General features: G+C 40.9%; 1 protein-coding gene across 8 annotated transcripts in view; it reads left to right on the plus strand.

Annotated features, from left to right (window-relative positions):
• The window catches only part of LOC116837266 (semaphorin-3D), a 207,321-nt gene that overhangs the window by 64,169 nt on the left and 117,039 nt on the right, over positions 1–26,113 (plus strand). For all 8 annotated transcript variants that reach the window (XM_075064377.1, XM_075064398.1, XM_075064410.1 and 5 more), the window contains one exon: positions 20,982–21,142. In XM_075064377.1, the coding sequence (XP_074920478.1) occupies positions 20,982–21,142 (161 nt within the window). The remainder of the gene's footprint in view (positions 1–20,981; positions 21,143–26,113) is intronic.

The raw sequence follows: 26,113 nt of genomic DNA on the forward strand, positions 1-26,113 counted from the left end.
GCATCCCCTTGCTGGAGAGTGGAGACCACAGGATCAGTGAGAGGGCTGGGGGAGTGAAGGATGGTTTCCTGGTGAGGATGCACCCAGCAGATAGGCTGCGGGAGTTCTCACTGGGAGGAGCAGGGTTGCACCTCAGAAGGAAAGTCTTGGGTGACTGTCCTGGCAGAGGGATTGTAGCCTATGGGACTAACCTGCTTGCTTGTGTGTGTTTGTGTATGTGTGTGTGTGTGTGTGTAAATATAGTTTAAGTGTTTAGTTTATTGTAATAGGTTTATAGATTTATATTAAAGTTAAGTTTGGCTGTAATGCTAGAGACCTACAGGCCAAAAACCTGTATGTTAAGCTAAAGCAAAGTTAGCATATCTATATTGGGCCCTTTTACCCAGAAAGCAAAATTGCCCTTTATCTTGTTTATCCTATACCAAAATAAATAAGTACCCACACCTATGTCTACGACCTTTTATCTAGACCAATAGACAATGGAGAATGGTATAGGGGTTTTTTCAGTGTTGTACCCACAGACTTAAAAAGTATACCACAAGTGTGTACATACATGTCATCCATATGCATATACATACTAGCCTATGGGGTAAGTGTATCCTAACATTTCTGTGGGCAAGGAATGATATTTGGGCATAAGAGGAAGGATTTCCGGCACTTGCCCTATAAAAGAGCTGACCCACCTCGAAAGAGTACTCCATTTCTTACTTATTCTTGCTTATTTCCTCCACTCTATCTATCTATGATGACTGCTACTATTAGTAGGCTATACTTGTTTGTCTTAAACTTTAAGTTTCAAAGGAACCAGGCTAAGCCTGATTTCCCTATGTTTTATTCTTTGTTTATTAGGTTTTGATTTTAAATTTAAGTTAGTCAGCTAAACCTTAAGTTCGCTTTATTAGCTTGTAGCATTAGTTTCTTCTAAGCACTGCATTCCTCACTCAAGAATTGAGAAACCTGAACTGCAAGGCTGTTCCTGTGTCTCTTACCACCAGGTTATCAAGGAAAGGTGTGAGTAAATTAACCAAAGCTTTGTTGCATATAATACTATATTATCATATGTATCTTTTGAATAGCAGTAATGCAATTGTAACTTTGTAACTCTGATTATTTTGTCATTTACTTACTATTATTGATTTTAATAAAAAGCCTTTAAGACTATATCTGTCTCAGTGTGAGCTTCCTGTCATACCCCTGAGGGTCCTTTGTAAATTCTGTGGAGCCTGATTCAGGACAAGAACTTTTATCTTCTGATCAAACAGATTGGCGAGCCTAAGACCCAGACTTATTAATAATTATTAGTAAATAAATTACATTACATTAAAATTAAATAAGAATTAAATTCCCATATTATCCAAATTAATATTATCAATATACCATAAATCAGGCTACAGGATGGACAAGACATTTATGGTGAGAACGAAGTTGGGTTTTAAATACTGGATGCCCTGGGGCGGATGTGGTTTATGTTTGGGGACTTTTGGCTTACAGAGTGTTTGCACTATGTTGAATACAAAATTAATTATGTTCTCTTGGGCTTCTGAGGTGCTCTCACCATAGTATCACAAACACTAATGAATTTATCTTCTCAGAACTCCTGTGATCTTAGGTGGCATTATTATTCCCAGATCACAAAAGGCGGAACAGAGGCACAGAGAGATTAAGGACAAATTGTCAAAAGTGTTTGTTAATTTTAGGTGCCCAACTTGGTATACTTAGGATACAATTTTACCGATTGTAGCACTTTAATATGTTAAAAGCACCATTTCAATTGTAGATGCTTGGTTATTCTTCTGTAAGAAATCTGTTGCGTATCCAGCATCATGTAAAAATTCTATGGCAGAAGCAAGAATTGAACCCAGATCTCAAAGATTGTAGTCAACTTTCTTAACCATGAGACCATTCCTTCTCCAAGTCCCTGCTGCCTTTGCTACACACCTTCCAACTCCTGCAACAAATGAGGCAGAGGTCATAGGGACAACAAGCTTATTCACTACACAGCCCTGATTCCCAGATCAATGTCCATGCTGTACAGTGAATGAGGCAGGGCTCCTGTGAGGAAAAATAGCATGTTATCATATACCATAATACATAGGGTGACCAGATGACCCATTTTTAAGGAGACAGTCCTGTTTTGGGGGACTTTTTCTTATATAGGTCCTTATTACCCCCCACCTCCTGTCCAGTTTTTTTACAGTTGCTATCTGGTCACCCTAATAATGCATCTGCATAAGGCGGCCACATTAATGTTGCACAAGCAGCCTTTAATTCTGGTATTTCCTAACTTTTGGGTGATTGACTTTGTAACCTTAACATTCGTTTTTTTAACGTATAACTTATTTACCTTGTCAGTGGATGCTTCTTGACTAGAAGCAGCTACTGAGTGGCTCTTTGAAGAGATACTTTCAGCCCTAGTATTTTCATAAACAATTTTCAACTTGTATTACTTGCCCTTGGAAGTTAATATTCAGGCTGCATTGACTCAACCCTCGTAAGGACTGTTGTGATGGTACCTTAATGGCTAGTAAAAAAAGAACATAGGTTTCACCTGACTTCTTCCTACTCACAGGGCATGAAGATCCTGCTGCATTAATTAAGATAGTTTGTGCAGTTGAGGCCCACTGACACTGAAGCCAAAGGGAGTTTATCCACTGACATCAACTGGAGCAGGATCAAGTCCTCAGTTTTCACACCATTATTCAACTTTATCTGAAGGGACTGTTGTTGTAAGGTCTTGTTCCGTATGTTATAGGATAAGCTAAATCATCAGTCCTGAACAGGAATGAACCCTGCCTTATAAGCTTTTAGCTTTGTACAGATGAGAGTGAGTTCCCTCCTTTTTACAATCTGAGTGATCCATTCATATGTACACAACCAATAGTGTAAAATTTTGGCATCTTAGGCACTTTTGAATTTTTTTTACCTAGAATTGGTAACTTGCTTTAACAATAATAATGCACAGAAAAGAAATTATTCTTTAAAAATGGCATTGCGAAGTTCCATGCTTACTGTCTCTCAATGATTTCTGTATTAAACATAATCTGTTTGCAAATGAAAAGACAATAAACTATTATCCCTGTGTATTCAGCCTTTGCTGTGTGAGTCAAGCTGGCATCATTCACTTACACCTGCAAAACTGAGTTACAATGATGTAGCTCCATGATCCTCATTTAAGCCAACAGTGACCACACTGCAAGGGTTTGCACAGGTGTAACTGATTGGAACTTAGTGAACTGTCTACTGATGATGCACAAGAAGGAATAGAATTAAGCTCACATGCTCATAACTGTGCAGGAATAAGAGGAGGAAAAAGCAGTAAAATGTACTGCTGTGACAGAAGTCAGCAGATATAATTCTAAATACACATAAGGAGCAAGCAGATCTGTTGAGTGAGAGAGTGACATTTTATATAGTTGCAGACAAGAGCCATGCTTTAATCACCTTTACAAAGCACTTTGTGATCCATAGATGAGAAGTGTTATTACGTAAGTGCAAAGTGTTATCACTTGTCATTTCATCTGATGTGGGATCATCACAAATCAATGCAGCTGCTTGAAAAACAAGCAGAACATCAGTAGCTGCAAGCTCTGTTACAAGGTCCTGGTTGAGGGTGTTGGTTAGCCAGCATATATATTTTTTTTCCTTTCCATTGTCTTCAAAAGATGCTTTCTGCCAGCAGTTAACATTGAAACTTAAATCAATGCTAAATGAATTTGAGTGGGCAGCACTACTCTGCTTGGAAAAAATTCTGCAGTATCACATGCATAGAATCAATCAATGTGTTTTTCATTCTGGCTTTTTTTGCAGAGTTACAACCAGAAAACTAACAGGTTTCTCCCTCCTCCCTTTAACTAGAGAACTTGGAGTCAGATCTGACTATATGCTGTGTTCTCTGTCTTATAATTATCACATATATTATGTCCTGCAGGGCAACTTCCACTCAGTGACATCAATAGTTTACACAGCAGTTGAACTAAGAATAACCTTAAAGAGCTGACCCACATCAACCTCATAACAATGTAAACAGCTTGTAGCTCACAACACTTTTCTCTTTGCATAATTGCAAAAGGGGCCTCACTTGAATGAGAAAAAATGTTGTGTTTGCAAGACACTGCCCCATAATTCTTAGAGTTCACAAAGATGAGTGAGGGGAAGTGGACTGGACTTTGGAGAAAGTGTTGAGGCACTTAAATAGGAAAAAGAGAAAATACTAATGAGTTGCTTCTCTAAAAGAACTGGGGGTGAGTATGGCATCAATGGCAGCATTTTTGGTTGGGATTTTCAAAAGTGCTTGCCTAACTCTGCTCCCAGTGAAGTCAATAGTAAAATTCCTATTGGCTTCAGTGGAAACAGAGTTAGTCCCATGCTAATTGCTTTTGAAAACCCTACCCTTAATCTTTCAGTATAAACTAATTTTAGGACCTGTCCTGATCCTGTTGTCACTGATGTCAGTGGGAATAGGATTGGGCCTTAAATCGTGTTTTACCTCCTATGCCTTACTCTGGCTCTCTGGTAATCTATGTATGGAATAGTTCTTTATACACAAGGCCAGAGGGAAAGGGAAGGGGAAATTATGAAACACATTGAAGAGATTTTGCCAAACTTTGTGCTGCTGCTAACTTATTTGCTCAGAGTAACTTACCAAGATCAAGTCTCCGTGCTATACGTGTCTTTAAAATGGCATAAGGGAATGCTAGGTTATCCTATTAGCAGCTAAGGGTATTTTTGTAGCTTCCTCTAGTGTCCAAGTAGGAAACCCAGGCTTAAATAGGGACTTGTGTTACCCTGTCCAATTTGCAACTCAATTTTGCAAAGATTATCTAGGAGCAAGAGGATAAGTATATGCACAGGGTGGTAGAGAGGATTTTAAGGGCTGAGGAACATGCATTAGACAGGGCAGGAGTTCTGTGCTGTGGCATGGGTCCCAGCTGTCCTGAAGAAGTATGCACTGCTACTGGATGTGCTGCCCTGTGACTAGATAGAGGATTTCAATCTCCAGGGCTGTCAGGTCAGCTCATTCCAGGGGAAGGCAGCTTGGCCTAGTGGATAATGTACTAGCTTGAGACTGAAGAGCACCTGAGTTCTGCTACTGGATTTTTGGGTGAGTTTCCACACCCCCCTCTACCAAAATGTACAGTGGGGATAGTCGTGCTGATTTCTTTTGTAAAAAATGTTGAGATCATCTGATGAAAATTTTGTGTTTCTACATGAGTCCTATGCTGACAGCAAAGGTTATACATAGAACATGTACATAATGGGCCTGGGGGGATTGAAGCAGAATTTGATCTGTAATATTAGCCTGTAGCTGATAAATTAAATCTCTCTTTTCATATATTATAACTTAAAAAAACCCAAACTGATCAGATGTAATCTGGCAGTGCACACAGCTGGCCTATGTAAACATATGTCCTTATTGTATCCTTCATCTTCCCTGCCCCATTCCTTCTGATTAGTTGTGATTTGTGTTAAAGTAGATTGTGAGCTCTTTGAGGCAAGGGCTGTTTCTGGCCATGTGTTTAGCATGTAGCGCACTGGGGCACCAACCCTGAGTGGGGTTGCTAGCCAGTACTCTAATACAAATAAATTATGTTTTAAAGAAAAAATCTACATATACAGTGACACTTAGTTGCAGGTGTCTTATCAGAATTTCAACTCCATCAATATCAAAGTGTAATTGAGTATATAATTTAGTTTTTTGTGTCAATTTTTATAATCTGAGCTATTACCATCCAGATTTTTTTTTATTGCTGAAAGTGGTTCTGCTTTTATGGTGCATTAATAAGCTGTTTTTTCTAAATGGTGCTGCTAAGCTCCTAACAAGAATAGCCAATTAAAATTAAATGAGTGTCCAACAAGTAAATGCAAGCACTGCAGGAGTAAATAGTTAAACTGAGTAAAACAGAGTTTAATATATCAGAAATGGGAGTTAAAGTAAAAACTGGAGCTATGAGAAAAATTCACCCACACAAAATATTTTATAATCTTCTTTCCAAAATAAAACAATGAAATACTGTAACGAGATTAACTTTTATTGATGAGACAACATGGTTTGTTTTGTCTCATGTGGGTAGTATTTTACCAATCAGTCCTTATTTCTAATCCCCATGCAGAATTTAGTCTGTTTCTAAACTAACTATTCAATAAAATAATTGCTTGCATTGAAAAAAAGTGTCTTAAATTATAGGGAATTCTAAATCACTTCACTTATGTGGTAATTATTCTACAGACTCTTGAAAGACTCTCATGGCTGAAATGCAGCTATTTTTGATATCTATCTTAGATATTTCTGTGATGGTCGTTACATGAACATCTCACAATTTTTAATGTCGTGGCACCACTGAGAGGTAGGGCAGTGCTATTATTCCCATTTTACAGATGGGGAACTAAGGGATAGGGAGGCCAGTGGCTTGCCCAAGGCAGCATAAGGAAGTGCTTGTGACAGAGCAGGGACTTGAACCCAGGTCTACCCAAGATCAAGGCCAGATACCTAACCACTAAATGATATTTTTTTCACTGAATGGGATGAAGTGTGGAAGCTGTTTAACAACTTGCAGCAAGACCACAAAATGGTTTAGGACAGGAAACAAAGATTGTCATACACAGGTTATTCAATATATTTTTCCTGTTTTATTTTATTTTTAGTCAAATAATGGCTCTGTTTTGGAGTAAAACCTCTTAAGTGGTGTTTTGAAATAGTGTTTTCTCTGTATAAAATAAATATTATCCCCCCTCTCATCTATGCTTTATAACAACCTGTTCTCAGATTTTTGGTTTGATGTGGTTTTATGGTTTTAACCTCAAACTAGAAACCCTGACCTAACTATATTCAGTTGGAACTGCTTAGGCAGAGTATAATTACCTACACACTAATGTGGTCAGGACACCTTATTCATGTAGTTATCATCAGTGGCCAGGACTCACGTTTATATCTCATGTGACAGCATGGGAGGGCTTTTACTCTGTACTGAGTCTAAGGGAAGAATGTCATCCACAGAACTGCCAGCACAACTTTCTGCAGTGATCTTAGGCCTGGATCGATATCTGCTGTGACTTGACTTCAATAAAGCCATGACAAGCTGAAGATTTTGGCCCTTGATTTTAATTTTTCTTTGCTGTCACTTCCATGTCTTGGCCAGGCCCAACCCAATTTAGGGGGTGAGACCTGATAAGCTCATAGCATGAGTGTAAAATTAGCACCTTTTCTAATGGTCTCTGAGTCAGTACAAACAGTACTACATCTGAGAGAGCCTGTAGCAGGGTGCTGGTGCAAAAGCACCTAATTAGCCCCTGCCTGGTCAGCTCCAATTAAGGGAAGCAGATTGGAGCTGATGGAAAAGGCCTGAGGCTGGCCTGAGGTTTGGCAATGCCTAGCTGAAGGCTGACTCTGCCTGTGAAGAAGGTAACCGCATTTGTAAAGTGTGTATGTACAGGGCTGCTCCAGGGTTTTTGCCACCCCAAGCGGCGGGGAGATTTAAAAAAAAAAAAAAGCTGCAATCATGATCATCAGCAGCTCCACCGCGCTGCTTTCTTCTTCGGCGGCAATTCAGCGGCAAGTCCTTCCCTCCAAGAGAGACTGAGGGACGCACCGCTGAAGATCCCGACGTGCCGCCCCTTCCTCTTGGCCGCCCCAAACACCTACTTGCTGGAGCTAGTGCCTGGAGCTGGCCCTGTGTATACAAATGGACACCGGTTGTGGGACAACGTTAAATAAATAAAGACCCAGGTGTTGTATAACCCTGAAGCCTCTCCAAGCTTTATTGGGGAGGGCAAGTAGGCTCCAGGAAGAGGGGCAGTTCGTGAACCCTGTTACAGAGCCCCACTAGTTATTACTTTCCTCTTATGCTAATAAAAAAAACCATAGTCATAGGAATCATAAGGCACCTATTTGAATTATTTTGTCAATGGAACATTCTTACAAAGAAGGTCCTGAAAGTACATTAAAGACAACTAAACAACTAAATGTGTTTGTGTTAATTCTTCTAGCTCTGTCAACTCACCTATTTCAGAAAAAAAGGTTGTGCTGTTATACTGCTCGCTCAAGCCTGGTAGAACTGATTTTAAGGGGCTTTATGGTCCACAGTCATTTAACACCTTTGTCATAGCAGAGTGGTTCATGCTACAGTAGGTTAGCATCTCCCAACCTTTTACTTATAAACTCCTGTCTACTTGGAGAGAAACTTTTAAGGGTGGATATAATATTAAAAAAAAACAAAACACTTTATAAATTGGCACCTTTGTATTCAACAGATCTATTCCCTGTGGGCCAAATTCTGGCACCAAACACATGATCCAAGAAGTGGGTCAGACAAGCGTGAATCAAACTAAGAAACACACGTATCAGCACCTACCAGTAGTATCTACTGGAGCCAGATTGTGAATACCTTACACATATAAAAAATGGAAACTAGGTCAGATTACAAAGGATGAATATAGGCAAACAACACAGGAATGCAGGGGCAAGATTAGAAAGGCAAAGGCACAAAATGAGCTGAAACTAGCTATTGGAATAAAGGGAAACAAGAAGACTTTTTATCAATACATTAGAAGCAAGAGGAAGACCAAGGAAGGGTAGGTACTGCTCAGTGAGGAGGGGAAACAGTAACGGAAACTTGGAAATGGCAGAGATGCTTAATGACTTCTTTTGTTCGTCTTCACTGAGAAGTCTGAAGGATGTCTAACATAGCGAATGCTTATGGGAGGGGGTAGGTTTAGAGATAAAATAAAAAGAGCAAGTTAAAAAATCACTTAGAAAAGTTAGATGCCTGCAAGTCACCACGGGCCTGATGAAATGCATCCTAGAATACTCAAGGATTTAATAGAGGAGGTATCTGAGTCTCTAGCTATTATCTTTGGAAAGTCATGGAGACGGGAGAGATTCCAGAAGACTGGAAAGGGCCAATAAGTGACATCTCATAAAAGGGAAATAAAAACAACCCAGGAAACTACAGACCAGTTAGTTTAAACTTCTGTGCACGGAAGATAATAGAGCAAGTAACTAAAGAAATCATCTGCAAAATTTGGAAGGTGTAGGTGATAGGGAATAGGCAGCATGGATTTGTAAAGAACAAATCATGTCAACAATGTGATAACTTTCTTTGACAGGATACGAGCTTTGGATAAGGGAGAAGTGGTGGATGTGGTATACCTAGACTTTAGTAAGCATTTGATACGTCTCGCATGATATCCTTATCGATAAACTAGCAAATACATTTAGTGGGCTACTATAAGATGGGTGCATAACTGGCTGGAAACCATACTCAGAGATATTATTAATGTCTCAATCTGCTGGAAAGGTATACAAGTGGTTCCGCAGAGGTCTGTTTTGGACCGGCTCTGTTCAATATTTCATCAACGACTTAGATATGGCATAGAAAGTACGCTATTAGTTTGCAGACGATACAAATTGGAGAGGATTGCAACTGCTTTGGAGGACAGGGTCAAAATTCAAAATGATCTGGACAATGGAGAAATGTCTGAGGTAAACCAATGAAGTTCAATAAGACAAATGCAAAGTGTTCCACTTAGGAAGAGCAATCAGTTACACACATATAGAATGGGAGAGACTGTCTAGGAGGAGTATGGCAAAAGAGATCTAGGGTCACAATGGACCCAGCTAAATATGATCACGTGCGATACTGTTGCAAAAAGCGCAAATGTGATTCTGGCTCATTAACAGGTGTGTTGTAACAAACACGAGAAGTCATTCTTCTGCTCTCTGCACTGTTAGCTTCAACTGGAGTATTGTGCCAGTTGCACTGCATTTCAAGAAAGATGTGGAGAATTGGAGAGGGCCAGAGAAGAGCAACAAGAATGATTAAAGTCTTGAGAAATGACTATGAGGAAGGCTGAAAGAATTGGTTTATTTAGTTGGAAAAGAGAAAGACTGAAGGGACATGCTACAGTTTTCAGGTAGTCTAAAGGGTGTCATCAGGAGGAGGGAAAACTTGTTCACCTTAGCCTCAAATGATAGAAAAGAGCAATGGGCTAAAGTGCAGCAAGGAATTTAGGTTGGCATTAGGAAAAGTTCTACCTGTCAGGGTGTATTAACACTGATAATTGCCTCGGGAGTTGTGGAATCTCATCTTGGAGATATTAAGAGTAGGTAGATAAATGTCTATCAGGGATGGTCTAGACAGTATTTGGTCCTGCCTGAGGCAGGGGACTGACTCGATGACTCTCAGGTCCTTCCGTCCTAGAGTCTATGAATCTATGAATTCTTCATCAGTCTTTTTTAAGCAAATTCTGTCAAGACAAGGTTGAATCCAAGCGTATTAAATCAATACCAAAACTCCATGAGAGTGAGGGAAAGGACAAAAACTGGTAAGATTTCAGAATTTGCTGTCTGAGAACAGGCTATGGAAGGTAGAAGACATATGCTATACCTCCCCACCATAGGAATTTAGTCATTGATCTGGTCCGTGCGTAGAATTATTGGTCATTCCTCCAGCCTGCATCAGCTCCATGTGTCTGTAGAGAGAACACCAGGACTTGGTCCACATGATCTGAGCAGGTTTCAGAGAGCAGCCGTGTTAGTCTGAATCTGCAAAAGAGAACAGGAGTACTTGTGGCACCTTAGACAAACAAATTTCTATTTGAAGCATAAGCTTTCGTGGGCTACAGCCACTCTTCGATGCATAGAATGGAACACAACAGAAGATATTATACATACAAAGAACATGAAAAGGTGAAGTAGCCATACCATTGTAAGAGCCAGTCATTGAAATAGGATATATCAGCAGAGAAAACAACAACAAAAAACTTTCGCAGTGATAATTACTTTAAAGGGTTTTTTTTTTCCCCTCCTGCTGATGATAGCTCATCTCAGTTGATTGGCCTCTTACAATTGGCATGGCTATTTCCACCTTTTCATGTTCTCTGTATGTATAAATATCTTCTTGCTGTGTGTTCCATTCTATGCATCTGAAGAAGTGGGCTGTAGCCCACGAAAGCTTATGCTCAAATAAATTTGGTTAGTCTCTAAGGTGCCACAAGTACTCCTGTTCTTTTTATGGTATGACCAGTCTCTTGAGTGGCATCTCCACTCACCTTCCTCCCTGCGCATCATTTTTGCTCCTTTCTCAAATGCTCTCTGAGAAGGAACAGGGCAGCTTTTTCATCTGTATGTTAGAGCCACGCATTTTCTTTCCTGGCAAAACAAATTGTTTACTCATGTTAGATCTTCAGAGCCTGTACAACTAGGGGAAAATGGGCTGAGTTCTAGTCTGCCTTGTGTATCTTCAGTTATATCCAGATTGCAGGATCTTTTTTTGGTGGTGATGTTGTAAGTGGCAGAATTAACCTAGCTTGAGCCTGAAGAGCTCGCAGTTAGAAAAATCATCATTCAACTTGTAAATGGAGCAAACTATGCTATAAAAGTCATTGCAGAAGAATAGGGAAGGTCAAAGTAGCCATTTTTAGTCCTGTTTCTGACCTAAAATGCACTGCAAACAAGCAAAATCTGACCAGTTTTGATGGTAGATAGGACTTTACTGTTGGAAAACAATCCTTTCCGAGTAACTCAGAAGCAAAATATGTTTTAAAGTAAAAGGCAGGTGCTATTTTGGAGACAAATGTAATGACAGTTATTTTGTTTTAAAATGAGGCACAGTACCACAGATAATTTTATGTGTGACACTCTGGGTATAAGTGCTAAGTATGATTATATTACATTTTTAACACCTGTATTTGTCTGAAATGTGTAACATGAACATGTGACCTGTAAAGGGCTACTTGCCTGCTGAACCACTGACTATGACGATGACCAAATGCTGCATCTGTTGCATGGTGGGCTGTATTAATGGAAGTTAATGTGTGTACCAGGATGGCTGGGCTCATGTTGATGCAATCAACTTTCTGCTGGGCCCATTCTGTTGCCAATTTAAAATTTTGTATGCGCTGGCTAGTCATAGTCTCTTTAGGCCACTCCTTACCTTTCACTCAGTGTGGTAGCTATATGCTTTGTAGCATACCCTGCACTCTGGTGGCTGAGAATCCCTCAGAGTTTGAACTTGAGATCTTTGGATCATGCACTTAAATAAATATGATAAGGAAATTCATGGAAGAGGCATGGCAGGGCAGGATGATGGGGACAGATGTGACAGTGGGGAAGAAGGGTTCAGAGTAAATCCATTTAACACAGCCATTCAAATAAGACAGCCAAAGAGAACTTTGCCAGCCTTTCCACCCACAAAATGTCACCTTTGTGTTGATTGATTGTACTTCAGATTAGTGCATATTTGCATGCACTATTTACCTTGCACTCATGACCCTTTTAAAATCCTCAACACCAGACATGAGAAATTTGGAGGTAGGGGAACAGGATCTTAAGGTGAAAGTTCATTCTCGACTCTCTCTTTAATATTGTGGGTCCAATTCTACAATTTCATTGGTCCAGACAAAATGAACTACTGCTACTGACCTCCAGAGCCTCTGTGCGCTCCAGGTTAGGAGGCCATTTCTAATTCAGCTCATGTCAAAGTCTATATTTAGGACCTGAATAATTGTAGACTTAGGAGTCCCCCGTTTGTGTCCCTTTGTTTCCAATTTGTAGGACAATCCCTAGCCGAACTGTGTGGCATGTTGCTGCCATTTTTATTGGTTGATAGATATGTGGGGAACAGAGGGGGAGGGGATTTGTGGCAGAATAGGTAAAGGATTTGCCTCCTTCACAATTTTAAGATTAATGGGAGATTCCTGAAGTTTAAATCCTGATAATAAGTGTGGAAGATAGCACAAGCCCTTCTACAGCTGCCCTTTCATTGAATAGTCCTGCCCATCCCACAGGTGAAAATTGTAATCCCGATTTTAGGAACAATTTGAGGATTCAGTGAGAGGCATATTAAGTTCCCCCACATCCCAATATAGGGGATGTGTTCTTCTTTAGATGCCTGAACCTCAGTCACTCAGCAAAAACTTTAAAAGATAGGGCAAAAGGCTACATTTATTGGACTCTCCCAGGCTGGCAACTCCTTTTTGTGAGGATCCAGTAGAGGAAGAGAAGAGCCCATCAGGCTAAAGATTCAGCACCTTTTCCCCACACCCCTAGACAAGATATTAGAGAGTAGGGTTTCTCAGCTACTCCCCTATAACTGGGTTCACTTAAAATGGCAATTGAGAAGAGGGAGGAGGAGGAGGAGAAATGGACTCCAGTGAAACAGTACAGACTGTCTACCTGAGGCTTTCAGGCAAGTTACAGCAGGAAGGTGTGGGAGGTGGATAGAGGAGAGGCAGGATGTGCAGTTCTGAGAAATGGGGAACAAATGTGATGAGAAGCTTATTTGCATGAGCTCTCCCAGAGAGAGCTTTATTTGAAGGATGGGGTTTCTGTTCTTCCATTCCATGCTGACCTGCCTTATGAATAGGGTAGTGGGATGTGGCTTGCACCCATCGGTGGTATTCTGAGGCTGGCATGGGTGTAATTAATTTGTGCTGGATTAAATTTTCCATCAGTAACCTTTAATGGCCATAGTTTCATTTAAAAAAAAAAAGCTGCAAATTGATCTGCCTTGGTAACAAAGATGACTTTGCTTTATTTGGCGGTAACACAAGAAAGATAAGCTGCTCTCGGAAAAAGGGAACCTGGGCAAATCCACAGCCTGAGGTCGTCTTCATAATAACAAATATTTCAGTCGGATACATTTTCATTTGTGCTGTCTAAAGCTAACTATTTAGTTTGGCTTCATGGAGTTTGTGAATCAGGTCTTATGCATTTTTTCACCAATAACATGAAGTCACAAAGCAGCATTTAATCATCTCTGGAATAATATACTTTAACTGTTATTTGTGCAGCTGTTATTCTAGTCAAATGTGTTTGGAAATGGAATGCTCTGTACACCACACCTATCTATTTCATTCTGCAGCTCTGGACACTCTTGGAATTTTAAAATAGCAGTTTAGTCAGGACTCCAGGAGCTAAGTCTACAATTACTGAGAAAAATGCCATGGGATATTTAAAAAATGTGTATTCAAATATGTACACACACACACGTTCTTTTAAGGGAGGCTCCTCAGTATGTGTAAATGGGCACCACTCTTTAGAAATGAGTGGAGCTGTGCCCATTCATGCCAGCTGAGGACCTGGCTCATAATTTAGAAAAATGGCTCCATTAGGTCATCAAAATGCGAATGGCTCCAGCTAGCAGCATCTCTAATGCTGTGATGGTGCATTGGTCCAAGAATAAGGGCCCAGTCTTGCATGACTGAAGTCAGTAGGACTATCTGCACAACTGCAATCCGGGGTGGGGTTACACATTCAAGTCCAGGTAAGCAGTGCAAAAGGTGGCGTGTTCATTCATAATACAATGTAATTTTATTACAACACTGCTGTACAGTAGCATAACAATATTACTAGTATGGCTGGTCAGGTTTACTAAGACGCTTTTCTCCATTAATAAAAATGATGGCACGGCTGTGATATCCACCACTTAACAGGCAGACATTAACATAGGTAAGGAACTAGCTGCATGCTGATCTAATGACTTAACCAGAGCCTCTGAGGAAATGATAAAGATTTTTAATGTTTAATAAAACAGAAAGCATACCTCTTAAAGTGAATGTTCACCATACATTAATGAATGACCATACGGATAATTAACTCTGTTCCTGTGCAATATGAGAACACAGTTTAACTGTTGAAATCAGTCAGCCACTAACTGATCAAGGTGCGTGCTGCAAATCTATACATTTCTCTAAGGAGCAATAAATTCTCCTGGATGGCAGTGGACAAGGCTGTTTTTCATGATAACTTTGATCATTTTAATATCCTTGATAATATTTAATAGATTTACCCAAAAGGGGTAGGGGGAAACCCATAAATTTGGCTTCTTTTTAATGTGAGTGGTTGTGATGATTAATCTGGCAATAATTTAATCAGTTCTCTGGTAATGTTGCTTTGCAAGATTTTAATGGGTCACATCTCAGTTTTAATCCTATTAGTGGCAGTAGGCAGAGTCTAACTTCCAAGCTTTTTTCAGAAATAAATTAGTTAAAAGTAAAAATGCTGCAAGCTGGATCCTTCACTGCCTTGCACCTTGGGTTGTCATTTACACCTGCATAAAGTCAGTGTGAAATGTGGCCATTCCCATTTGATAGCATTTTGTATCCTCTGTGCAGCACAAATTACTGCGCAAGACAATGGAAAATCCGTCCAAGTTCTCCAGGCTCCCAGTCAAGTGTTCCAGTCATGAGACAACCCTTTCATTTCCCCTTAATAACTGCCTGAGATGGTTGCTTAAATTTTCTTGACAGTATTTGCTCATGAAGAAGGAATGACGTATTATCCTTTTGGGATGCTCATTGCGGAGATATTTCCTTCTAATTAAGCAAATAAAAAAGGAAAGCAGTGCCTCATTCCTCCCCTCTCAGATATGTTGGATTCCATTGCTATATATTTTAGCGTGTTGACTGATTTTATGAGCTATAGCAATTAGAGCCAGGTGGGAGAGGGCAGTAGCTGTCTATCTCTGGATACCCAGATTCAAATCCTGTTTTACTAGGAGGCAGATGAAAATGAGGTCAGTGGTCTCATTTAGACACATCACACAATCTGTCATTTTGATTTTGTGCTCATGAGACTTGGGACTAAAAAAAAGGAGAGTCTGTTAAAATGCACTAGCCTACAGTCGTTCATTAAAATCTCCTGTTTTTTTAAAATGAATCCCAGCAAATTATCCATGGCTGATCTATGTAGCTGTGTGTTCCCACTGCTGTTACTCTCATCTCTTCTCCTTGAGCCTATCCACTGCCTGCTACACCCAACTCTTATGCATTATTTTAATCTAGATTGCAATGTCACGAGGGCAGGGATTTACATATACTATGGGCCAGACACCCTGGTCTCTGCCATCCCCCTTCTTCCAGGATGGTGTAGAGCTGATGAGGGGGAGGGCAGGAGGGAGGAGTGACAGGAGCATGATGCTCTCCAGTAATGCTCAGCTGCTGAATAGGGCCTTAGGGACCACTGCTAGTGCAACTTAGAGTAGCCTGAGGGAGTATTAAGTGGCTGTAACCTATTACTCTGTTGTGCACAGCTGCAGAGAATTGTCTCCTATATAATCTCACAGCATCTAGTACAATGGACCCCATTCTTGACTGGGACCTCTGGGAATTACAGTAATAGAAATAATGTTAATAACAACTTTGGAAAGATTCTTGAACAACTTTTAATTTCCAGTGGACAGATGTCCACATCACACATAAATGAAAAAAAAAAAGAAAAAATGCACTGTAAGTGGCACTGATTGGCTGCCTCCATAAAGAGGCGAGCAAATGAATGACTTATGGAAAATAAATCATCCCCTCAACCTCCATTGGCCAAGCAGTATGGGTAAGCTAACTATGCGTGCTGTACCTGCTCACTGGATACATGGAGATATTCAGGCTGCACTGTCTTGCCTCCACTGGAAAATTTGGTACCCAGTTTCCAACAACTGCAGTTTAGCCTGCAGTAGTGTGAGGAGCAGCCTGGACAGGGCTCAGGTGTTCATAGCATCATGTCTTGAAAACCTGTGCGGGCCTAGCTCCCTTCTTGTGCTCTTGGTCTGAGTAAGAGACAGCTCTTTTAAAATATTATTTATTTGTTAAACACCAGCACCATCCTTGGCTCCAAAACACACACACAAAGACAGCCCTTGCCTGAAACAGCTTAGGCATAATATTTGAATTAATTTCCTATTTAAATTAAGATTTTTTCCAAATATCACCAGATAAAGCTCACCTAAGGGAACAGAAGCTGCAGTACGGGACAATTTGTCTGCAGATTGTGCTGTAACAACATTCAGTAATGAGCCAGACAATAATACCTGGACTTCATACATAAAGATGACAAATAGACAGCTTATAGCTTTGGAAAACAATATCCTCATTAGCAGATGAATAATGGTACAATATTTATTTTTTCTTCCCCAATACTGTTTTCCCAATAAACTGGCTTACTCCTTGAGCAGTCTATAGTGTCTGCCATATCTCTGAGCACAAGAGTCCTCGGGGGTATTGCCTTTATTTTGTCGAATGGGGAGTTCCTGTTTGTGAAAGCCCGATAACATTTTTCTTCACGTGCTGGGCGTATAAATCATGCTGGTTAGATAAATGGGTGGGAGTAAGTCCACCCACCTTGAAAGGGAAGGAACCTTGATATTGTTCTGTTGATCCCTGGATTCATCTGTCTCTCCCAAAAGATGTGTGTTCACTTTAGGGAACCAGGCCATGAATGATTTATGCACATGTTTAAGCATGTTCTCCCCAAATTAGGGCTCTCTTCCACAACGTGAAGGGAAAACTGATCTAGCACTGCCACATGCTGGGTATGCAGTAAAAAGAAATCAAAACTGAATTTTTCTTTATGCCAGGTTGAAAAAGGGGGGCTATCTTAATAATCTGCTTTAGAATCAGAGGATGGGTCTATGGTGCTAAGAACAGAGGTGTTTATGGGGACCATCAGGCAGAAGAATATCAGTAGATGAATTGGTTGGTCAGCTTTAGCCCTGGTTTATGCTTGCTTTTCAGGTGAGAACCCTGAAAGAGGACCCCTAGGCAGAAAGCCCTCCAGAGCTTTGTTGAGCTGATTTCAGTCATTGTCTTTGTACTCTTCTGTGTGCAAGTGTAATTCACTGATTGGCATATGTTGCGTGTCCACTTCTCTCCTGGATCCACAGGGTCAGATAAAGCCCATGCTACAGAAGGGGGCTCTGGAACTCAAGCAGTGGAGACTCATGCTTTTAGCTTTGGAGGTTCCCCTGTTCAATCCCCAGTGTTGGACAAGGTGGATATCACACAAAAGCAGCAGCTCAGTTCAAGTCTAGGCACTAGATTGCTCAGGTTGGACAATGTGAGTGGAGGGGCCTAGCAATGTCCTCACTTCCTCTGCTGATAGATCAGCAATGCTGGGGCAAGCACACATTGACTCCTTTTCATGGGGGTATACTGGCTGTGCTCCTCCAAGGCTCCTGGAGGTAGGCAGCTAAATACCTTGAGGATCTGGGCCATTGTGCCTGGCTCAGGCACCATGCAAGCTTCCTTTAGCATTGACTGAGCTGGTGTGCCTCCATACTGCTCCCTACTTCAAGACTGTGCCTTAGTCTCATATGTACTGCTTAAGATTGTTTCAAATGTTAATACTATGCTCTGATACATCCCCAACCACCTGGTATGGGGTAGGCAAGTGGCGAACTGAGACGTTTTATGCTGTGCAGTGTTGTTGTAGCCATGTCAGTCTCAGGACATTAGAGATAAGATGGGGTGAGGTAATATCTTTTATTGGACCACCTTCTATTTGTGAGAGAGACAGTTTTCAAGCTACACAGAGCTCTTCCTCAAGCTTGGGAAAGGTACTTAGGCTCTGTTTACACTTACAACATAGCTGCATTGCTGCAGCACATCTGGTGAAGACGCTATACGCTGACAGGAGAGAGCTCTCTTGTCAGCATAATAAAACCACCTCCGTGAGCAGCAGAATCTATGTTGGCTGGACAAACTCTCCCACTTACATAGCTCTGTGTATACAAGCGATTATGTTGGTGTAACTTATGTCAGGGGATGGAATATTCACACTCCTGAGTGAGAGAAGTTTTCCCAACCTAGGTGGTAGTGTAAACATAGTTTAAGAGTATCACAGCTAAATACAAGGTAAAACAGATAGTTTAGCATAAGTAGTTAACACATATTATAAGGTACAGTGAAACCCCACTATAACACGATGTTTGGGGTCCATTTGTGATAAATGCAGGGTCGCGGTATAGCGGGCTTTCAAGCCAGTCAGTTTAAGTCAGTGGTCCCCAATGCAGTGCATTGATGTGTGCTGCCTAGTGCCCAGCAGGGGAGAGAAGCTGGGGCTGCGCCTGCCTGGGACAGAGAACTCCGAGGCTGCGGGCGCCGGTGCTCTCTGTCTCCGGCAGGTGCAGAGCCGCGGCTTCTCTCCAGCTTGGAGAGAAGCTGCGGCCCCATGCCTGCCGAGGATTGAGAACTCCAGGGCTGTGGACGCCGGTGCTCACTGTCCCCAGCAGGTGCAGGGGCGTGGCTTCTCTCTGGCTTCTCTGGGGCTGCAGGCACTGTTGCTTTCTGTCCCTCGCAGGCCAGAGAGAAACCACGGCCCCGCACCTGTCGGGAACAGAGAGCACTGGCACCCACAACCCTGGAGTTCTCTGTCCCTGTCAGGTGCGGGGCCGCGGCTCCTCTTGCAGCCTTAAACCAAAGCCCATAAAAGTTTGAGGATCCCAGTGAAAAACTAGAAACATATTTGTTTTTAATGGGATGATGACAAAAATCAGGTGATTCCCATAGTGAAGAAAACTGTTTCCGGATGAGATGGAAAATATAGAATGTAGCTTATTTAGGAGGGAGGAAAAGAGGGAGGGTGAAGCCTCTTGAAGCTGGAGAGAAGTCGTGGCCCTGCACCTGCAGGGGACAGAGAGCACCGGTGCCTGCAACCTCGGAGTTCTCTGTCCCCGGCAGGTGCGGGGCCGGCTTTTCTCCCCTGCTGGGCACTAGGCAGGGGCACATCAATGTCCCGGCGGGCGCCATGGAGTTGGGGACCACTGGTATTAGGGCTTAAAGGGGAGCCAACTTATGATCGTGTTATATGCAATTTTGCATTATGGCGGGGCGCATTATTGTGAGGTTTGACTGTACTATTGAAGATGATGTGGTCCATTAGCACCCTTGTAGTCATTGGACAAAAAGGGGGCTTAGTGAGGCTATGTCTACACTGCAGCCTATATTGGCAAAACATACTCGCTCAGGAGTGTGAAAATTCCCCCCTCTTGAGTGACATAAGTTACTTCAACATAAGCACTTGTATATACAGCGCTATGTCTTCTGCCGTTTGTGAAGGTGGTTTTATTATGCTGATGGGAGAGCTCTGCAGATGTGCTACAGTGGCACAGCAGGGTCAGTACAACAGTGTCGCTGCCAAGCTGCACATACAGACATGGCTTGAGTTACAGATTGTTGTAATAAGCCACAAATCCAGTGTCTTTATTAAGACCATGATTTTTAGTATCTAGCTTATGAATTTAAGCTCCCAGGCTCAAAGGAAAGCTGCGCACCACCTTCAAAGGACAAGCCTGGGAGATTAAATTCATAACTTTACTAGACACTAAAAATCATGGTCTTAATAAAGACATTGGATTTATGGCTTATTACAACAATCTGTAACCCATTAACCCTCCTTTTTGTCCTATGACTACAGGGATTTTAATAGCCCACTTCACCTTGAATGATCCCTTAGAATATATGCAAATTACTTATGCTAATCTATCTGTTTGAGCTTGTGTCTAGCTGTAACTCTCTCCTTTCCCAGACCTGAGGAAGAGCTCTGTGTAACTCAAAAGTTTGTCTCTCTCACCAACAGAAGTTGGTCCAATAAAAGATATTACCTCACCCACGATCTCTCACTTTTTATGCTAACCTCTATCAATTTCATTATTACATCAACCTCTCAAATCCCTCCATTCCTGCTTTATCTCATTGGTTCACCTGTTACATCATGTCTGATATTTCTCTGGGTCAGTGACTGTCTTTATTGTTATGTTGTTTGTATAGAGCTGAGCACATTGGGGTCCTGATCCTTGATTGGGGTGAATAATCATAATGATAATTAAAATACAGAATAATATTAATAGCGTGGCCAGATTTTATAGCAGCAAGAAAAAAGATGTAGCAAATTTCTTCCAAAGTTTTGCCTTTTCCCTGTTTCCAGTTTCTTCCAAAAGTTTGATTCCTCAGAGACTTTTTAAAATATTTATTAACAAATTTTTACACACTAAAAATCAGTTGTGAAAGTGAATATAATCCAATTGAGAGCCAAAAAAATTAAAAAAAATTAAGTTTGAGGATAACAAAAACTGTATTATGACTCCAGAAAGATATGCTGTCCGCTACAGTTATCTCACCAGCAACCTCCATGGTGGTTGCGTATATTTATAACAGACACCAATGACTCATATGTAAACATTTTGATTATAAAGATTTTCTTCATTTTCCCACAGACTTGCTGCTTTCAAACAGCTGTATCCCATTCCTGGGCTCAGCGGAGGGGTTTGATTTTCGGACCCTGCTGCTAGATGAGGAGAGGGGCCGGCTGCTAATCGGCGCTAAAGACCACATCTTTCTGCTCAGCTTGGTTGATTTAAACAAAAATGTAAAAAAGGTCAGTTTGTTTTCTATGCAGTTCATCTGATAAGTTTGTTTTCAGCCCCTTTCCCGGATTTGTGTTTTTGTTTTTGTTTTTTCTGGCTTCACTGGCTAAATGGCAAATTCACTATGTGATGCGTCCTCATAACAGGACTTAATAATCTCACCTCCCATTGTTACATGGTTTGCTTTTAATCAACTGAGGTTGTCAGCGTGTGTGACCCCTTGTAGCAATAAAGGAATGTAATAGGTCAGATACCTATAGGGGCTGTGCACTTCATGAAACCATAATATCAACAATGGACAAGGACTCCTCCCAAGGTATTTGTTTCCTCTCTCCTCTAGCCTCATGGAGACATTTGCAAGGAAAAAAAAAAACAGTGAGGTCAGTTCTGTCCTTGCTTACTAATTTAATTGGGGTTATAGGTCTAACTAGAAATAGAATATGGCCCATTAGTATATTAGTCTGCTGTATTGTAAATGGCACTCAACATTTTGAAGGCAATTTAAATATTCATAACTGTATTAATCAGAATTATTTGGGTTACAAGGGACCTCTATTGGGTGCTACTATACATAGCTCATGCCCCTACCCTGGGGTACAATTAATTTGGTTACTTCTAGACCATATCTAAGAGAAGGATGTCTGTTTAACCTTCAATATTTCCAGTGGGGAAGATGATTTGATGCTTTTTGCACACACCTTTTGTCCTCTAAAGTATAAAAACCAGATGCTAACATAAAAACGCTAACAAAAATGCTAACTTTTGTCACATGTATGTTTCTGATTAAAGAAAGTTAAATCCTGAGCTATATTTTATATTTTCTTTAAATATAACAGGAGGTTTTAAAAGGTAAATTCTGCTGTGGGCTATACCAGTATAACTCAATCTGGAGTAACTTGACTGAAGCCAATGGAGTGAATAGGTGTAACAGAGGAGAGGTTGGGCCCATCTGTCTGAAGGGAGAACATGATAGCATTGTAGAAAAGAGTTTCCAATATCAAACTTCACAATCTGAATAGCTAATTCTTATTCTTTTATTCATATTTCCTTGTATGTTTTTCCAAATGATCATTTTCAGTCTTAGGGCTCAATAGTATCGTCAGAACTGGGACAATGTAAAAATGGCCCCCACCCATCTCTGAGGGATAGTTAGGGATAACAGAATTATTCCTACCGCAGACTTTCTTATCCCAGGGTTTGGCAACTGGGCAGTGGAAGAGAGGGAAAATCACTTGTAAGGGAGGCAGATTTGTTTCTACAAATCCTTACTGTAGCTCAGAGTTTCTCAAACAGGGGTTGCCGCTTGTGTAGGGAAAGCCCCTGGTGGGCTAGGCCAGTGCATTTACTTCGCCACTGCAGGCCAATGGGGCTGCTGGAAGTGGCAGCCAGTAAGTCCCTCGGCATGTGCTGCTTCCAGCAGCTCCCATTGGCCCAGAAGAGCAATCCACAGCCAGTGGGAGCCGCGATCGGCCGGACCTGCGGAGGGGGCAGGTAAACACACTGGCCCGGCCCGCCAGGGGCTTTCCCTACACAAGCGGCAACCCCTATTTGAGAAGCCCTGGTGTAAACTCACTTTACAATAGAACTCAAATTTACTTGTGATAAATCAAAATCAATAAGTGAATAATTGACCGATACTGTACTAATTTGAATTAAATAAAATGTGCAGATTTTAGTAGATTCTGACTTCAAAGAAGGCTGTGTATGTAGATGTACCCCAGGATCAAACAGTTTTCACTCATAATTTTGCTATGGAGTTTCTTTTAACTGTCTTGAGTTTTATAACAAGACAGCCACACAAGGCATATTTCAGCAGCTAAATAAGTGACCAAAGGTGCTGAGAATCTACTTATCCCATTAATTTCAATGGGAGGGGGCAGCACTTTTGTATACTGGACCTTTTTATTTAAATGCGTAACTATGGATTTCCTTTTCAATGCCTAATTTTAGGCACTCAAGTTAGACAATATTGGCATCTATGTATCAGTCAGTCTGTCTTATCTGTTTAGTCCTGGCATCCATAACCATAACATACTTACACAATGATGGGGGAGAGAGAGATTTCACGTAGCCTAAGCATACTTTCCAGTACCAAATGGCAAAGGGTACTCTCCAGTAGCAAATAAGTGTCAGAATGTAGTGTTTGTCTGTGCTGTGTTTAGACTGACTGTGGTTTTGATTGGCTCTGTGCCACTCGGCTCAGCTCCAACCCTTCCCTGTGTGAGGAAACCACACATGTTGGGACTACCAGCGTCTGAAGTGTGTCCTTTGTACTCTTTGGACTAAGAGTCTTCTGAAAAAAGTGTATTATACTATAGGTGTCCATTAGGGATAGAAGCAACACATTAGGATATTAAATTTCTTCTTACAAGTAGTACAATTACAAATGACTTTGCAGAAGGATGAGGCAAGCATACTGTGCTTAGAGGTTTGAGACGAGCACAAGAGGTTTGCAATCAGAATGAAAGTTTGTGTAACTAATACACAGGTTTTCATTCTTCGGGGGTGAGGGAAAGTGCATGAACAATGTTTGAATTTTATAAACCTAGTGAATCTAGAGATGTGCATGTAGATCTAGAGAGTAACAGGCTGTTGCTCAGTTTGGAGGATTCAAAGGAGCAGTTATAACTCTGAATATCCCCCTATTTACACTTAGAATGCTACTTTCTATATATTATTCACTTGCCAAAATTACAATGTAGAGTCTGTTCAGATAAGTTACAGTATTTCTGGAATAGTATTTAAAGAAGCCTCAAAAACAGGGGACCCTTCCCCCTTTTTTAAAAAATACCTTTTTACAACTTTCTGTTACAGTATATTTAGTTACATATGTTGGAAGGAGACAGAGCAGCCACTCACTATGAAATTCTTGATAAGGAGTTTTATTTTAATATTTTAAAAAAATATAACTTCTGTATTCTGTCATATCACAGTTTCATCACCAATTAACATATATTTTTCCTTTTCTTCAAGAACAAGGTTTCTTTAATTATTGTAGCTTTTAATCAGCTTATTCTAGGTAATTGTAGAGGTGATTGACAGCTCCCATCTATTACTGTGTCAACTGTGGTATGGTTGAAAAAACACCCCCTTTTCAGCACAGTACATGCAGTCACAATCGTCCTCTAGAATTTAAAAGGAATGAATGCCATTAAAATTATAGATCACTTAATTTAGGATTTTGTAGATATTGCTGTAGAAATCTATAGCACTTGATAGAGTAGGATCAGCTTTCTATATCAGAGAGAGAATTTTCTATGAAATTACATAGGATCTACAAACCTCAAGAGGGTTTTCTGTTAAATTCCATAGGGCTTTTCCGTAAGAGAGCTCATAGGCATATGCCCTAATGTCTTTGTCCAAAGAGCTTAAGACACTTGACAAATATTACAAACTGCTTATAAAGAAGAGACCCTGTAACTCTCTTCAAACAAATAATAACCGCAAAATCAGCATAGAAGTAGACAGAAAAGAGCACTAGTGGATGTTTGTTACAGCATGTCACTCCTAGTTGGTATACTTGAAGAATTGTAGGTTGTAACCAATAGAGGGTGTAGTTTAAAAGGAAGGCATTAGAAAGGATTTTGAAGAGAGCATGCTCCTCACAATGATGAAGAGGTGAAAAGGAGTTTTGATAGGCATCCGGCTGGCTGAGTTCCCACTGAAATTATTACTTCTATACAGATGAGATTCATTTCATTTACTGTATTGTTAGAGCATCTAGAGCCTTGGCATATTATTTTAAATTTAAATAAACTAATAAATAAAGTAAATAACTTCAGTCGACTGTACAAATGTTGGTGAAAAGGCTGCACAGGAATTCCCATATTCCTCTGCATCTTATGTACTTACAGCCCTCAGCAGTGTAAACAGGGTTACATGTTAGCGTGGTTATCACTGTGCGATCTATAGTGAGACCCACCCTTCTCTGCAGCAAGAGGAATGCTATCAAGAGCTGACAAACTCCTGAAAAGCTGCCAACCTACAGGAGCTATCAGTGCTAGAAAACACATCCACATATGGGCCAAACAGATAAACATGTCACATCCCCATTCTCTTCCTTGGAAGGAGTTATTTTGACCTGCCACAGTGTGCATGACATGAGGTCACAATTTGTTGTTGTTGAGGGCATCCTTAGCTTGCAGCTTGTTTTGTGGCAACACCATGTGAATGTTTGAGGGTTAGCATGTGGATTAAGAATCTTGTGATTTATCTCTTTTCACTTTTGGACAGATCCCATCCTCCTATAGTAAAACAAACACTTGGTATGGGCCCCATTTTGCCACATATTCTCAGGCAAAACTTCTATTTTAAATCAGTGGGAGTTTTCCCTAAATCTGGACTAAATTAATGGGAATTTTAGGATAGCAGTAATGTGGGATTGGGCCTGTATTAGGGCACTGAACTCTGGGGCTCATGCACACAGGCAAGTGTGCCTGTTAAGGCCCTAAGACCAATTAGACTGGGAAATGTAGTTGCAGGTAAGGTGTCCAACAGAAAATTGGATACAGGGCTTCCTACCTCTTTTATGCAGAGGAGCAGACAGTGGGGACCCACGGTGAGGGAAGGGACTCTGCACCAGTCAGGATATAAGAGATGAGAAGGAGCCACTTGCAAAGATCAGGAGCTACCTGGGGAGAAGCCTCAGCTGGGGTGGCCTGTGAAGTTTTAGAAGAAAGGATGGAACGGCTGTGAAGCTAAGACAAGCCCATGAGGGGCAGTGGGACTGTTCTCGCCTGTGTTTGGTTTTGGTCTGAATGTCTGTTAGTAAAGGAAGTCCTGAGAAGAGAACTGGAGTCAAGCTGTTGTTTGAAGCTTGCTGGCATCTTTCCCCACTGCTGGTGTATCTTTCTTTTCCTTTTGTAATGCTGCCATAAAATACAGTGCAAACATCCACTGCCATATTCATATGTCACTACTTGGCTTTTGGTGTAATGAATAGTTGATATGCTTCCATCTGAAAGATCCTGCTCATCTTGGGC

This window comes from Chelonoidis abingdonii, chromosome 1, assembly GCF_003597395.2.
Source record: "Chelonoidis abingdonii isolate Lonesome George chromosome 1, CheloAbing_2.0, whole genome shotgun sequence".
Taxonomy (NCBI): Eukaryota; Metazoa; Chordata; order Testudines; family Testudinidae; genus Chelonoidis; species Chelonoidis abingdonii.